This window comes from Camelus ferus, chromosome 1 (genome assembly GCF_009834535.1).
Source record: "Camelus ferus isolate YT-003-E chromosome 1, BCGSAC_Cfer_1.0, whole genome shotgun sequence".
Lineage (NCBI taxonomy): Eukaryota > Metazoa > Chordata > Mammalia > Artiodactyla > Camelidae > Camelus > Camelus ferus.
In genome coordinates, this window is record NC_045696.1 from 39,263,029 (window position 1) to 39,278,379 (window position 15,351).

The 15,351-nt window shown below is 33.8% G+C and overlaps 2 protein-coding genes across 2 annotated transcripts in view; one reads left to right on the forward strand and one right to left on the reverse strand.

The window, feature by feature from the left end:
* GABRR3 (gamma-aminobutyric acid type A receptor subunit rho3) overlaps positions 1–15,351 on the reverse strand; it is a 237,968-nt gene that overhangs the window by 152,504 nt on the left and 70,113 nt on the right. The window lies entirely within an intron of this gene.
* Positions 9,684–14,148, forward strand: LOC102522779 (olfactory receptor 5K1-like). The gene is made up of 2 exons (XM_032490097.1): positions 9,684–10,603; positions 13,877–14,148. Exons 1-2 carry the CDS (start codon positions 9,684–9,686, stop codon positions 14,025–14,027), a joined length of 1,071 nt encoding a protein of 356 aa, XP_032345988.1. The 3' UTR covers positions 14,028–14,148.

The following is a 15,351-nucleotide window of genomic DNA, read 5'->3' on the forward strand; positions in this document are numbered from 1 at the left end:
GACTCCTTATGTTGGATACTCTGCTTCCAAACTCTCTATATTCCTCTCCATTTCACTAGGAAATCCTGATAATCTTGTTGGCAATAAAGACTGGGAATCCAGACGTGTTGCAAATGACCTTTGTTCTTTCTTCACACATGACGAGTAGTTTGGCTTCTACAGAATTCTGGATTTGAAATAATTTTTCTTCTGATCATTAAAGGCATTCTTCCTTTATATTCTAGCAAGCTGTGTTGCTTCTGAGAAATTTCATTGTCATACTGATTCACATTCCTTTATTTTCTTTTCAGAAATTTTTAGACATTTTATTTATCAATGGCTGTATAAAGTTGCAGAATGAATATCTTTGGCTTTTTCCTTTCATTCATTTTTCTACATAATGTGGATTCTTTTTTTCTTTCTTCCTTGCCTGCTTAGTTCTCTTTTCTTTTTTCTTTCCTTTCCTTCTCTTATTTTCCCTTTCCTATTTCTTCCCTCTTCTTTAGTTCTCTTCCAATTTCTTCCCTTTCCCACCCTGCCTTCCCACTCCTCTCTCCTCCCTCCCCACCCTCCCCCATCCTCTCTCCCTGTATCTATCTCTCTCTTTTCTTTTTACTTTCTTTCAATTTAAAGACTCAAAGCTTTACTTCATCAATTAAGACAACCTGAGAGAACATAATAGATACAATTTACATAGAAAAATCAGAGTGAAGAAATCTTATTACTAGTTGTCAGAATAGATTGTTTTCCTAATATGCTATGAAGATCTTCAACATATTAAAAATGACCATTCTAAACTAATAGATTTTAATATGTTTCATCAGCTTAAATCCATTATACTTACTATTCATTTTGATACCAATATTGTCTCATCTTTGGCTAATAGAAACTCACTCAAAAACTTCAAGATGGTCCTGAGTCTTTCTGAGACAGTAGTCTCTGATAGATTTCATGCTCTCATGTACAACATGTCTAGACTAAACTTATGGATTTCCTGCCTCAAAATGGGAATTAGACATTTTTCTGAAGAGGCCCCATAAGCAATAATGTTAACTAGTTTCTGATCTATATTTCTTCTCTTTCTTTAAAAAAATAAGAAAACACACAAACATGCATGCATATCTACACAATCTAATCTCCCCTTCCTTCTTACTCAAATGGTAGCATACACATATGCACACACACACACACACACACACATACATACATAATATGCATTGAGTTTTTTTTTTTCCCTTTACTTACAATGACCTGGAAATTACACCATATCTGTATGTAGTGATATCCCTCTCTCTTTTTTTGTAACAGTCATGCAGCACTTAGCTGTGTGTTTACTGAAATGGTCTCTAGGAATGGGTTTCTAGGTTGTTTCCTATACTTTATCTGACACAGCTCTATCTACTCATTTATTTGTAGCCTTTCGGAATGACTTTGTTGTAGCTGTATCTCTTATCCAGATTGTAAAGCTGACTTTTCCTTTTTGAGCAATATGAAAATCTCATTGTAATTGGTGAATTAATTCCATTTACATTAATTTCTGATTGGTCCAAATTCTTGCATATTATTTTATCTAATATTTACCAACCAACTGTATTATACAATCTTTGTTTCATTTTTGCATGGTTTGTTTTCCTTGCTTTTTCTATTTCTTTTTGCATTTTGGATGGAAGGTATTTTTGTTAGTACTGTAATATTACCTTTATGTTAATACTTTTATTACCTATCCAATCCCCACTTTTCTGTATTTATCATGCTACTTTTGGTTTGTTAGCTTTCAATAATATTACTTGACTATGACTAGAATTTATGTGGCAGTCAATAAGCTTATTTACTTTAGCTTTCTCTTCTCCTCCGCTGATTTTTTAAAAAATGTATTAACATTTTATTTTGTAATAATTTCTGATTTCCAAAGGAGTTAAAAAAATCCAGAGTTCTCTGGTACATTTCACCCAAGTTCCACTAATGTTACATCTTAAGTAATCATGGCACATATATCAAAGCTAAGATGTTAATTATACGTTTTATGCTGGATTTTAACAGTTTTTCCTCTAATGTCATTTTTCTGTTCCAGGATTTAATTAAGGATGCCAATTTGCATTTAGTTTTCATGTCTCCTTGGTTTCCTCCAATGTGACAGTTTCTCTGTGTTTCCTTGTCTTTCATAATCTCAGAAATACTGGAGGACTCAAAATATTTTGTAGAATATCTCTAAATTTTCGTTTGTCTGGTCTCATGATTAGACTCGTGTTATGGATTTGGAGGAAGAATATCACAGAAGTGAGAAGTCCTTCTCATTCTATCATATTGGGGGTTCATGATAGCAACATAACTTCTTACTAATGATGTTAATCTTGATCACACTAAGGTGGAATCTGCTAGGTTTCTCCACTGTAAAATTTATTCCTGTTCATACTCCATTTGTTAGAAACAAGTCACTAAGTCCAGGCTACACTCAAGGGAAGAGGTACTGTGCTATGTCTCCTGGAGGGAGGAGAATCAAAGAATCTGGAAATATATTAACACCATCCAGTAATTAAATATTTTGGGGAGACTATAAAATATGTTGTTTCTTCTTGAAGTTTTGCCCACCACTGGGTCTTGCCTAATAATTACTACTTTGCATTCTCACAGCAATTTCCTATTTCCCTGATTATTTTTATATTATTAATTAGAAAGTGTAGCTTAACTAGATATAAAATTCTAGGCCCATACATTTTTCCTTAAGCTTATTGAGAATGCTGATCTACAGTTATCTTGTTTTATACATTGCTGTTGAGATGCCAATCTGGTTTCTTTTCTTTGTAAGTGAAGATATGTAGATGGAAGTGCAGATAATTTTCTTTAACTTGAAGTCTAATAGTTTTACTAGCATGTATCTTGAAGTTCACTTTTCTGGGTCAATTATCATAATTATGTTTCAAAATGTATGTTAACGTTTTCTCGTTTTCCCCAATTTTTACTTAGATTATAATTTCTCTTCCATTATTTTTTCTTTTTTAAGGACTACAATTCTGTTTGTGTAGCAGTCTGTTAATTTTTACAGTATCATAACTCTTAATTCTTTCTACCCCTTTAAATGTGTCACTTTCATTCTTTTAATCATTTCCTTTCTTCTCTTCAATGGCCCTTTCACAGATAATAGAATCCCTTGCCTCTTGAGAACCTTGTAATTTAATTTTAATTTCCAAAGTGATTATGTCTTTTTCTCCAAATCTTTTCTACATTTAGTCAGTTATCATCTTATGTATTTCTTTTTCTCCATCTCTGTTTTGGTTTTAGAATTTTTGATAAAAGGTGTTTTTCCATATCTACAAGAGTGCAGGCTGAGAAACTGTAAGAATTTTTTTCTTTCTTGCTGTTGTTTTTCTGGAAAGAACTTTATCAAATGAAACACTGTATTCATATTTTTAGTTTTCTCCTTATATTGGTTTTGTGGGGATGTAGCCTGTAATTTTTCTGTTTATTTTGAAATGACTATTTTTCCTCTGGATCGGTAATGATAGATTATCTAGCAGGGGTAAGGATATACTACAGGTTACTAAGTTAATAGTTTTGGAGCACTCTGCTCTGTTGGTACAGTATACTACTTCTTTAAAAGTTCATCTTTGAGAGGTAAGGTTAATTGTGCCATCTGACCTTGTGATTTTTTGTTGTTGTTCTGTAGCAACTTGTTTAATTTGAGATACCCAAGAAACAGACTCTGAGATGGAGATGTGCATGTAAGAAGCTTGTTGGGGAATGACCTTAGGCTCAATACTTACTGAAGAAATGAAAGACGTAAGATTGATTAAAGGATATTGAATTTAGTCACAACAAAGACCTTAGCCAACCCATGGAGAAAAAGAGGTTTGGGATGTTCCTTCAAAGTTTCCATGCCTTAAGTCAGGGGTCTGGAATTTATATCTTCCGCAAAACAGTCATTGGATGCCTCAAGTAAGGAATTTGACCTTCATAAGACATTTATCCTCAGCTAAGACTATTTCCTAGAAAAGGACTCAGAAGAGAGGAGTCATTAGCACTCTTACTGCTGTGGAAATAGGTAGGATCTAGGCTGTAAATCACAGATCCATTATTGGCCACCTATTATACTGCTCAGAGCTTCTTATTTCTTATAAGTTCTGGGAAAGCCAGGATTTGGGTCTTGCTCTTTTTCTGGAGAACCTTACAAGATAGTTAATTAGACACCTGTGGTTTCAACTGTTGCAGTTAGTCTCAGAGTCACACTAATATCCATCTTTCTCCTCTTGACTCCTTTCACCTTTGTCTAATACCTCTGCTGCACTAGGAGAGTAACATGGGAGGATGATCCAGAATTAAGATCCCCAGGGATCTGAGCCTTTAATCACTATGCCCTTTTCAGTCCTGGTTGTTACATTTGTCTACCATCAAATTTATGCAAGGGAGTACCAATGAATGCCTATGGATCACCTGAATACAGTTCAGGTCTTGTTATTCCAAGCTTCCAGGCTTTTATCATGTGATTCCCTCATACTAATTCTTCATATGCTTTGCTTATGAAGTCCTCATGTACCTACAAAGTTCATCTGAAATGACACTTCCATTTAGAAATCTTTCTTTTTTTCTACCAGGTCACCACTCACTTCTTTCACCATATTTTTGTATAACATACTTATACTTTTGTATATCACATCTTGAATTACCTGCTAGTTAGCAATGTGCCTTTCGAGTCACTAGATTATGAGCTTGTTACCGGAAGCATTTTTAGAACCTGCGAAGGTCTTACTCCCCACGCTCACATCCTATGCTCACTCTAACAATTCTCTTTTCTAATACCCTGTCTATTGCAATCACTTAAGGTTAAACAGAACTGAAATTTTAAAAATCAAAAAAGCACACACTAAAGATTGAGCTCAGTTTGTTGACAAGGGCCTAAAATATATATGACATAGTCAGTGACATGGTGACTTAAGTATATTTAGTCAAGATGTTTACAATCAAGACACATACAAGTCACACTTGAAAAAGTGGCAAATGCATTACAAAAACAGGTAAGTATCATGCAGATCAGGAAAAGGAAAAGTCAACTTAATTTAAAGGACTTAGGACAGTCATCAAGGAGGAGGCCTGACTGGAGATCAAGAATGAGTAGTACTGAGAGGAAAGACAGTGAGAAGAAGTTGTTTCCAGTGAGGGAAACATGAGCAAATTAATGAAGCAGGTGCACAGAGGAACAGTGAATGGATGCATATGGCCACATGCCTTGAAGTGAGAGGAAGAAAGCAAGGTGACTGATAGGTAAGACACAGACAGACTGTGGAGCATCTGGAAAGCAAAATAAGGAAAATGGATTTGTTTGAAAACTAATGACTATTTCAAATTCTTGAGCAGGGAAGTATTTTTTTCACTAATTGAACACATATTTGTTGAGTACTATAAAGTGTGACATATTATTCAGGGTGTTAGAAACATATGAATGAACATAACAGAGAAATCCCATCCCTCTTAAGCCAAATGCTAATGGTGGTTGGGAGGGAAGGAGTGACTGATTATAAATGTACTAACAAATGAAACATAGCATATTGAAGGTGATCAGTGGAATGAAAGGGGAAAAAACAAAGTAAAAAATGTAAAGGCAGCTGGGGTAAACTAAAAAGAAAGGAGAACCATCTCAGTAATTCATATGTGGTAATAAATAATAATATCAGAGTTTCCAATGAGGTTTTTGCAGGATATCGGGACAAACCCAACTCACAGAGTAAAGCTGATGACCCTGGCTGAAGCTACCACACTTTTGAGTCTCTTCTAAAAATTCTAATTATCTTTCATAAACTATTAATTCCTCCAGTAAAAGGCCAAGTTAACATGAGACTGTTTTTTGCTCATTTTAAATTTATGCAAAAGTAAACAGAATTTTAAAATGAGGTCAGATACATAATAATCAGCAAGGTGGTCATCAAATAACCTGACCTTAGTGACCTTAGTGAAGGTGATTTGCTTTAACCTTGTTGTCTCACAGGGCATCTTTATATGTGCAGGGGATTGACTCTCCCCACAGAAATACATGGATATCAGTGCCGGGAAATCCCTTAGGATTTGATGGAAAATTTTAACTGTGCATTGTAAGGAACATAATTATTGACTCTGGCCTATTAGTAGTCTCCTAGATTTTCCTTCTTTTAATCCCAAATGTCTTAGAGACCAAAGTTTATATTCTGAAATTCTATGAGACCTAAGACCAAGAAGCAAACATAAATGGCTACAAAATATTTTTCAGTGGAATCTAGGTAAGGGAAGTATTCTAATTAATTTTTACTTTTAATATTAGAGTCCATTATTATGTATTCATCTGAATTATTAAGCATCATTTTGTTGCTGTTAGAGTTCAACTACCCAAGTTATCTTTCTAGCTCTTTTCAGAACCAAAGGCTATGGGAAACTAGGATTAGATTCAAACTGCAATTCATGCTGGACTTTTTTGATTAAGGTGGAACTTCAAAATAGGTAAGGACACAAAGTAACTTTGTTCAATAATTTAAGCATTTACACTGAACATTTTTCTGATTTAGCTGAATAATTAAATGGCTTATTTTTAGTATTTTAAAACAAATAAATAAATTTTTCATTTGGGGCCTTTACTTTGATGTTTTGATTATGGAAAAATAAAACTATTTTGACCATAGATTTATATGATTATATGACCATAGATTTATATGATTTATATATAGTCCTAGTGGATCACTAAATAATTGTAGAGATTGGCCTTTTAAAGGAAAACAAAATTAATTTTCAAAAATTGTATTAACATTTAAAGAGTTTTATCTTCTGAGTGTTTGAAAAACTAAAGTATAAAGGTAAGCTTACTTTTATTATTAGCTTTTAATCTACTGAGATATAATTCAGAAAATCTTATAATTTTCTTAGAATCAGAAAAATAGTAGAAGAGTCAACTCAGATGAAAGAAGTACAAAACAAACAAACAAAAAACCTATTTTGAGAGGGTATAGTTCAGTGGTAGAATGCATGTTTAGCATGCACAAGGTCCAGGGTTCAATCCTCAGTACCTCCATTAAAATAAATAAGTAGATTAAAAAAGGAAACCTATTTTTTGATTAAATATATATACACAGTATTATTTATCATAAAACACTGTGTAAGTTTAACATATATCACATGTAAGGATTTGGTACATTTGTTTATGGTAATACAATTGTCACATTTGGTACATTTGTTTATGGTAATACAATTGTCACTGTAACATTAATTAGCACCCTATCACATCACATAATTGTCATTTCCTTTTTATGGTGGGAATAATTAAGATCTAGTCTCTTAGCAGTCTTAATGATTATAATAAAATATTTTTGTCTACATTCACTATACTGTGCATTAGATTCCAAGACTTATTTATCCATTAATTTCAAGTTTGTTAAACAACTTAACTCCTATTCTCTCACTCCTTATCCCCTGGTAACCACCATTTTACTGTTTTAATGAATTTGGCTTTTTTAGATCCACATGTAAGTTACATCATACAGTATCTGTCTTTCTCAATCTGACTTATTTCACTTAGCATAATGTCCTCAAGGTCCATCTATGTTGTTACAAATAGCAGGGTATCATTCTCTTGGCTGAATAATATTCAACTGTGTGTGTGTGTGTGTGTATACCATAGTTTATTGATTTATTCATACTATGACAGGCACTTTGTGTCTCTGTATCTCACCTATTTTGGGTAATTTTGCAATAAACAGCAGAGTGCAGATATCCCTTTAATAACTTGTTTTTTTCCTTTGAGTATATACCCAGAAGAGTAACTGAGGGATCATATGTTTTATTTTTAATTTTTTGAGGAGCCTCAATATTATCCATAGTGGCTGAACCAATTTACATTCCCACCAACAGTGCACAACAGCTCCCTTTTCTCCATATCTTTGCCAATGCTTGTTATTTCTTACCTTCTTGATGATAGGCATGCTGACTGGATGTGAGGTGGTATCTCACTGTGGTTTGATTTTCATTTTCCTAATGATTAGTGATGTTGAACATCTTTTCATGTACCTGTTGACCATTTGAATGTCTTTTGGAAAAATGTCTTAGTTCTTCTGCCCATTTTAAAATCAGATTGTACTTTTACTGTTCAGTTGTATGAGTTTCTTACATATTCTGGATATTGATCCTTAATTTTTAAATGATAAGTTTGAATAATTTTCTCTGCAGCCTCTTCTTCAAAATTAACAGATTCAATTTTTAGAAGAGGTCAACAGGATCATTGGTAGGACCACCAAAGAGGTCATACCATACGATATCACTCATATGTGGAATCTAAAAAAAAAAAAAGAAAAAAGAGGACACTAATAAACTCATCTACAAAACAGAAACAGACCAGCAGACATAGTAAATAACTTTATGGTTACTCGGGGAAAGGGCTTGGGAAGGGATAAATCTGGGAGTTTGAGATTTGCAAAGGTTAACCACTATATATAAAAATAGATTAAAAATAAATTCCTTCTGTATAGTACTGGGAACTATATTCAATATCTTGTAATAACCTTTAATGAAAAAAATTATGAAAATGAACACATGTATATGTTCTTAGAATCAGAAAAATAGTAGAAGTCATGTGTATGACTGAGACATTATGCTGTACACCAGAAATTGATACATTGTAACTGACTATACTTCAATTTAAAAAAAAGATTTAAAAAAAGAAGAGTCATTGATTGGACACTGGAAACAAGTTCACACATCCTAGCTCACTGGAGTGGAGGCAGAACTGGAATCAAGACTGGTTTTTCCCCACAGAACTGTACAGCTGTTATAAGGAGTATAAGTCAGTAGTTAACCTCAAAGTGCTAATAATTTAATAAGGAAATTGTCTACTCACATATAAAAAAGAAATGTGGATTATACATAAGGAGTTCTAGATTGTGTTGAGTATGAAACATGCTTGAAAGTAGAGAAAATGGAGATCAGTGTAGTCTGGGGCATTTAATTAAATTTTTAAAATTTTCATTATTTATAAATTATGTTTTATATAAAGAGGAAATGATTTAGATATACGGGCAAAATCAACAGAAATAATCACAGACAGAGTCAGTGTTTATGGAAATGGGTATGACACTGGGAAAAGGAATAAAAGAGTTGATAATCAGTGGATATGTAATTCCTCAGCTATCCAGGATTACTGTTTTTAAAACTGAATAGCCCTCTCCTTAATCTTACTGATCTTCAAGCAATTCCTAAGATACAACTTTAACATATCTATTGTACGCATTTTTTCAAACAGGTCCTCCACTGGGAGAGTATATGAAAACCTTTTGCTCAATGAAAAAAACACGTATATAAAGAAAAAATGATTTTAAATTTATTTTTAAAAATCTTTAATATAAATACTGACATTGAACTTATTTAAGAATACTGAACCAAATGTGGGTACCCTAAATTTGGACACTATGCTTATATAAATTCATAGAGACAAACTTTTCCACCATAAGCATCCTCCCTGGAATTATCAAAACAGTCTTATGAATCCTGAGTTTCAGATTTGAAGTCATAGAGGCTGACATGTTAGGGGAGCAAATGTGCCCTAGAGTATGTGTGTTTGTATCAAAGAGACAGTAGGAGAGGCTAAAGAGAAAGTTCCTCTCCTTGTTGTAAAAAGAAAAATTTGAAAATAAAATTATACACGTTCTAAATTAGAATCTTTTATCTCCATAATTGTTATCTCAACAGACAAAGTAGAGATGACAGAGGATAACCACTCCTTGACAACAGAGTTTATCCTCACAGGATTCACAGATCACCCAGAGCTGAAGACTCTTCTGGTTCTGGTGTTCCTTGCCAACTATCTGATCACTATGGTGGGGAATCTCGGCCTGGTGGCATTGATATTTATGGAAAGTCGTCTTCACACACCAATGTACATCTTTCTTGGTAACCTCGCTTTGATGGATTCCTGCTGTTCCTGTGCCATTACTCCCAAGATGTTACAGAATTTCTTTTCTAAGGACAGAATGATTTCCCTCTATGAATGCATGGCACAATTTTACTTTCTCTGTCCTGCTGAAAGCACAGATTCCTTTCTCCTGGCAGCAATGGCCTATGATCGTTTTGTGGCCATATGTAACCCACTGCAGTACCACACCATGATGTCAAAGAAACTCTGCATTCAGATGACAACAGGGGCCTACATAGCTGGAAACATGCATTCCATGATTCATATAGGCCTTCTATTTAGGTTAACGTACTGTGGGCCCCATCAAATCAATCACTTTTTTTGTGATGTTCTTCCATTATACAGACTCTCCTGTGTTGACCCTTATATCAATGAATTAATGATATTTATCTTTGGAGGGTCAATTCAAATCTTAACTATTACCATAGTAGTAATCTCTTACCTTTTCATTCTTTACACGATTTTCAAAATGAAATCCAAAGAAGGAAGAAGGAAAGCCTTATCTACTTGTGCATCCCACTTTCTCTCTGTCTCAATATTCTATGGTTCTCTTCTCTTCATGTACATTCGACCAAATTCAGTTAATGAAGATGATAAAGATATACCTGTTGCTATTTTTTATACTTTAGTGATTCCTTTATTGAACCCCTTTATTTACAGTCTAAGAAATAAGGAAGTAATAAATGTTATGAAAAAAATTATGAAGATGTCATAATGTTCTGAAACAATTATCATGCTATGTGGACAACTGATTTTGATTTGATTAAAACTCTTTTCAAAACCAAGGAATAGTGAGAAAGTAGAAAATCGTAACTTGATACATAAAGTAATAAATTATTAACACATGAGTGCTGTATGAGTCAGATAAACAAGTTCAAAAAGGAGTTATTCTGCTAAAGCATATTTCAAAATCTAAGTTACTAGGTTTCATTAGGGGTGAACTAAATAATTATTCTTGATGTCAAAAATTGTGTCACAGTGTAATTAGTTCTACAGTTCTACCCTTTACTATTCATTTCAGAGTACAATGAGTTAACAATTTTCAGCAAATCCAACAAACCCTAGGAATAGAAGTCATTATAAACACAGGTTGCCTCCACTTAATATTGTTGGCAAATTTCTGCAATCTGAAGGCATAATCTAACAAATTCTTCTGTATCACAAGTTCTCAAAAATTAATCCCTTCTTGAGCAACACCATATGACAGAAGTAAACTATATATTTCTATTTGAATCTCAATTTTGAATTTAAGAGATTACATTTGAATATGAATTCATGCACAATACATAACTTCTAATCAACAACACTTTCTTCTTTATTGTTAGTTAATTTTCTATCAAGTCCTCTAAAACAGAGTATCTGAGTAATTGGTGATTTATTAATCTGTAGTTGAACATGCTGCTACTTATATTGACATTCCTATATATTTGATATTTTCATGTAGTTTCTTTTGTTTGGTAGTCCAGCATATATGACAGTGTAATTCCTGAAGATTTTAGTTAAATAAAAGTTTTTTTTTTTTCTCTCTGGTATTAGTACTTGAATTCCTTGTTATTAGGAATACCACTAACATAGACTGATTTCAGTGAAAAGTATTGATATAAGCATAGCACTAACAAAAAGTTGGAGATGTTGTTCAAACATAAATGAGGCAGAAAATATTGCAAATTACACATATATAAACAAAAATATTTATTGATCCTACATGTGCAATTAAGAAAGAAAAAAATAATTTACTGAGAACCTATTACCTGTTAGGCACTAGGCTAAACCTTTCATATATATTAACTATTAAATAGTTAGACATGATTTTTCATGCTTTTCCTCAGTAAAAATCTCATTCTTTAAAATATTGAGGACCTTGCCCAAGTTTGTCCAGGTCATCTGGATTGAGCCAGAATTTGAAATAATACTGCATTTTCCCCACATCCTTGGGAGTTCAGAAAGTGGAGATCCTTGTAGCCTGGGATATTCAGTCTTAAGAGCATCAGAAGTAAACTGTGCCTTAAAAATGGGAAAAACTTTCTGATATTTGGAGAAAAACAGTAACGGGCATGACCAGAGTCAATGTTTATGGAAAAGAGTGTGGTACTGGGAGTGGGGGATGATGTAGGTGACCCATGGGACAGAGTCAGAAAGTTGACAAAACTATCAGTGAGAGCTGTTGGTGAATATGGGAAAAAATGTTAGAAGGGGATCAGGTTACTGAGAATCTTAAACTCCACTCTAAGGAGTCTGAATTTATCTTACAGGAATCAAACACTGAAGTCTTCCTGGAGCAGAGTAATATGATTGTATCTTTCAGAAACCTGATCTTGCAACTTACTGGAAAGAGACCCGAAGCAAGGAAACTAACTTCAATAATTAATATTTTAGGTGAAGAGAACTGACACTGGAGAATACTCTAAAAGGAGAGGGGTGCACAGATATGAGCAAAACTTCAGGAAAAAAATAGTAAATTGTCATATTGGATAATAAAATGAAAACCTATCTTCTTCCAGTGAATTTCAAACATGTCATAACTGATTTCATAGCAGCAACACTTAAGAAGGTGCCTAAGACATTTGGCCATTCAATGAATATTACCTTCAATATTATGTTTTTAATATAATTATGGAAGTAAATATATAATAGGCTTACTATTTTTATTTTTGAATTGAGTTGAATAAATTTAGTATTTCTTGGTTTTAATTTCTAATATTATAAATACTGATAGATATAACCCATACAAACAAAAGCTCTTTAGGGTCCTAACATTTCACCAGCAAAAAGGAATACAGATACAAAGTTTTGAGAAGCTCTGAATTAGATGGATGTTGTACATCCTGTATCCAACACCTATTAGTGGACATTTTTAGTTATCTGACTTGCATGCATTGATTTAGTTTCCCTCTTCTAAGGATAACACAATTTTTGTTAAGTATTTCTGCACCACCTGCCCCTAAAACTTAGTACCACTGAATCCCAGAAGTCTGTTACGGGAATAGTATGTGACTTATTTCAGGCCAATGAGAAGAAGAGGTGATTTTCTGGAAGTTTCTGGGAAGTATGTATCCTTTACTTTAAAAGAGATCCATGAAAAAGGTAGCATTTCTCCCTCTAAACCTCATGGTTTGTGGATATGAAATCCAGCACAGCCTACATCCATTTTGCCACCAAGAGGGAAAGTAGCCTGGAGATGAAGTCAATATACAAAGGAGGGCATAGCTGAGCAACTCATTGGGAAACTGACCCAGAGGCACTGGAATAAACCATTCCTTTGCATAATCCAACAGACCTTCTTACTATTTTAGCTTATTTGGAAAAGATGCTTTATTTGCAACTAAATAAATTAAACATAACTGATATATTTATGTCCCTTGCCTAATCTTTCATTTTTATATTCGTTTAAATTATCATTAGGCCTTCTTTAGCTTACAAATAACTTTTCAGCAGTATTCACTTAACTATTCAGCACATCTATTAAGACTTTTACTATCCTTACTAAATTTTAACTTCCTATAACCCCACTTATAAAAGTATAAAGGATAGACAGGTTGCATCATTTGTCCAAGGAAATACTAAGGTGGAGATCAGGAATCAGATCCAGGGTATCTGTCTCCTGAATCCATTTACTTATCCAGTAAGTCATATCATACATAACATAAAGAAGTAAAAGTAGCATGAGAGGATAACTTCCAAGAAGCTGAGTTGTTAAGTGGGCAGAGAGATAAGGCAAAGATGCAGGAAAGATGTGGATCAATAATATTTTCCTCCAAATTTATTCTGAAAATCTTCAAACCTATAGAAAAGTGGTAAAAATAATACAATTAATGGGTGTGGGTTTTATTAGCCAAGATTAAACAATTGTTAACATTTTAGCACATTAACCTATGTCCAAAAGTATATATAATATATTTCCTTCATTTATATGTACAAATATATATGATGACATAAAGATACTTTATGCATTAGTAGACACTGACATTCTTGTGGCTAAAGTAGGGACAAGGGCAGCATCAACAAAGAGTACATTACGTGCTCCAACCCCACCTACCATGCACCACAGCTCAGAAATGAGTCTGGAAGCCTCCATTCCAACAAAAGGGGAACAGACCTGGCCCCTGTCAGGGCTGTGACAATCACAAAATAAAAACGAGGCCCCGCTCTACAATGAGGGCAAGCTCTGATCACCACAATACCAGCCATACTCCCAATCAAAAGGATAGCAGCCAACACACATGGAAGAAAGACGTGGCAACCATTCATACTAAGAACAGCCCTCACAACAAAACTATTAGATGTGCACAGTCTACACAGGAACACTCCCACTTTAAATAAAAACAAACAAACAACTAAAACAGCCCTTCAAGACCACAGTAGATAATTGGTACTCCTAATTCCATAGATCCAGAGAAATATAAGTAAAATGAAGAAGCAGAGGAACTACTCTTAATTAAAAGAACAAGAGAAGTCCCCTGAAAGAATGATCAGTAAAATAGACTTCAATAATCTACTAGATCATGACTTCACAAAGGGGATAATGAAAGCACTGCAGAAAATAAGAGATTATTAATAAACCTGCAGAATACTATAAAAAGGAAATAGTAGCTACAAAGAGGAGCCAGTTAAAAACAGAAAACTCAATGGCTGAGATAAGAGCTGAGCTAAAGGCAGTCTAAAGCAGACTAGATAATGCAGAGGGATATATAAGTGACTCAGAAGACAGGATAACAGAAATCAACCAATCAGAACAACAGACAGAAATCCAAGTAAAAACTCATGAAAGAAATATAAAGGACTCTTGGGATAATACAAAGCATCCTGAGCTATGCATAATAGGGGTACCAGAAGGAGAAGAAAGAGAAAAGGGGATTGAAAAGGTATGTGAAGAAATCATGACTGAAACCTTCCCAAACCTAAAGAAGGAATCAGATATCCAAGTACAGGAAGCACAGAAGTTCCCCAACAAGAACCCAAATAGACCTACACCAAGACATATTATAATTAAGATGGCCAAAGTTAAAGATAAAGAAATAATTTTAAAGGCAGTAGGAGAAAAACAAAGAGTCAGTTACAAGGGAACCCCCAGAACGTTTCAGCTGATTTCTCAACACAAACATTGTAGGCCAGAAGGTAGTGGCAAGATACATTCAAAGTCCTGAATGAGTAAAAGCTGCAACCTAGGATAACTCTATCCAGCAAGGCTATCTTTTAGAATAGAAGGAGAGATAAAGAATTTCACAGATAAGCAAAAACTAAAATAATGCAGCAATACCAAACCTATTCTAAAAGAAATATTGAAAGGTCTACTCAAAATAGAAAAGAAGCAGGATGCTATAGAAAGGAGAAAACTATAATTGGAAATGCAGTAACTATAAGTAGTTGCAATACCATAAACATAAAGATGTAAAACAGGATATCAAAATCATTAAGAGTGGGAGAGGGGAGCAAGAAAATATGTAGATTTTTTTCCT

Bases quoted from the DNA above. Each gene is read 5' to 3' on its own strand.
- LOC102522779 (XM_032490097.1), top strand. From the start codon at position 9,684: ATGACAGAGGATAACCACTCCTTGACAACAGAGTTTATCCTCACAGGA. The intron at 10,604-13,876 runs GTCATAATGTTC...TTGTGGCTAAAG, and splicing joins ATGAAAAAAATTATGAAGAT to TAGGGACAAGGGCAGCATCA.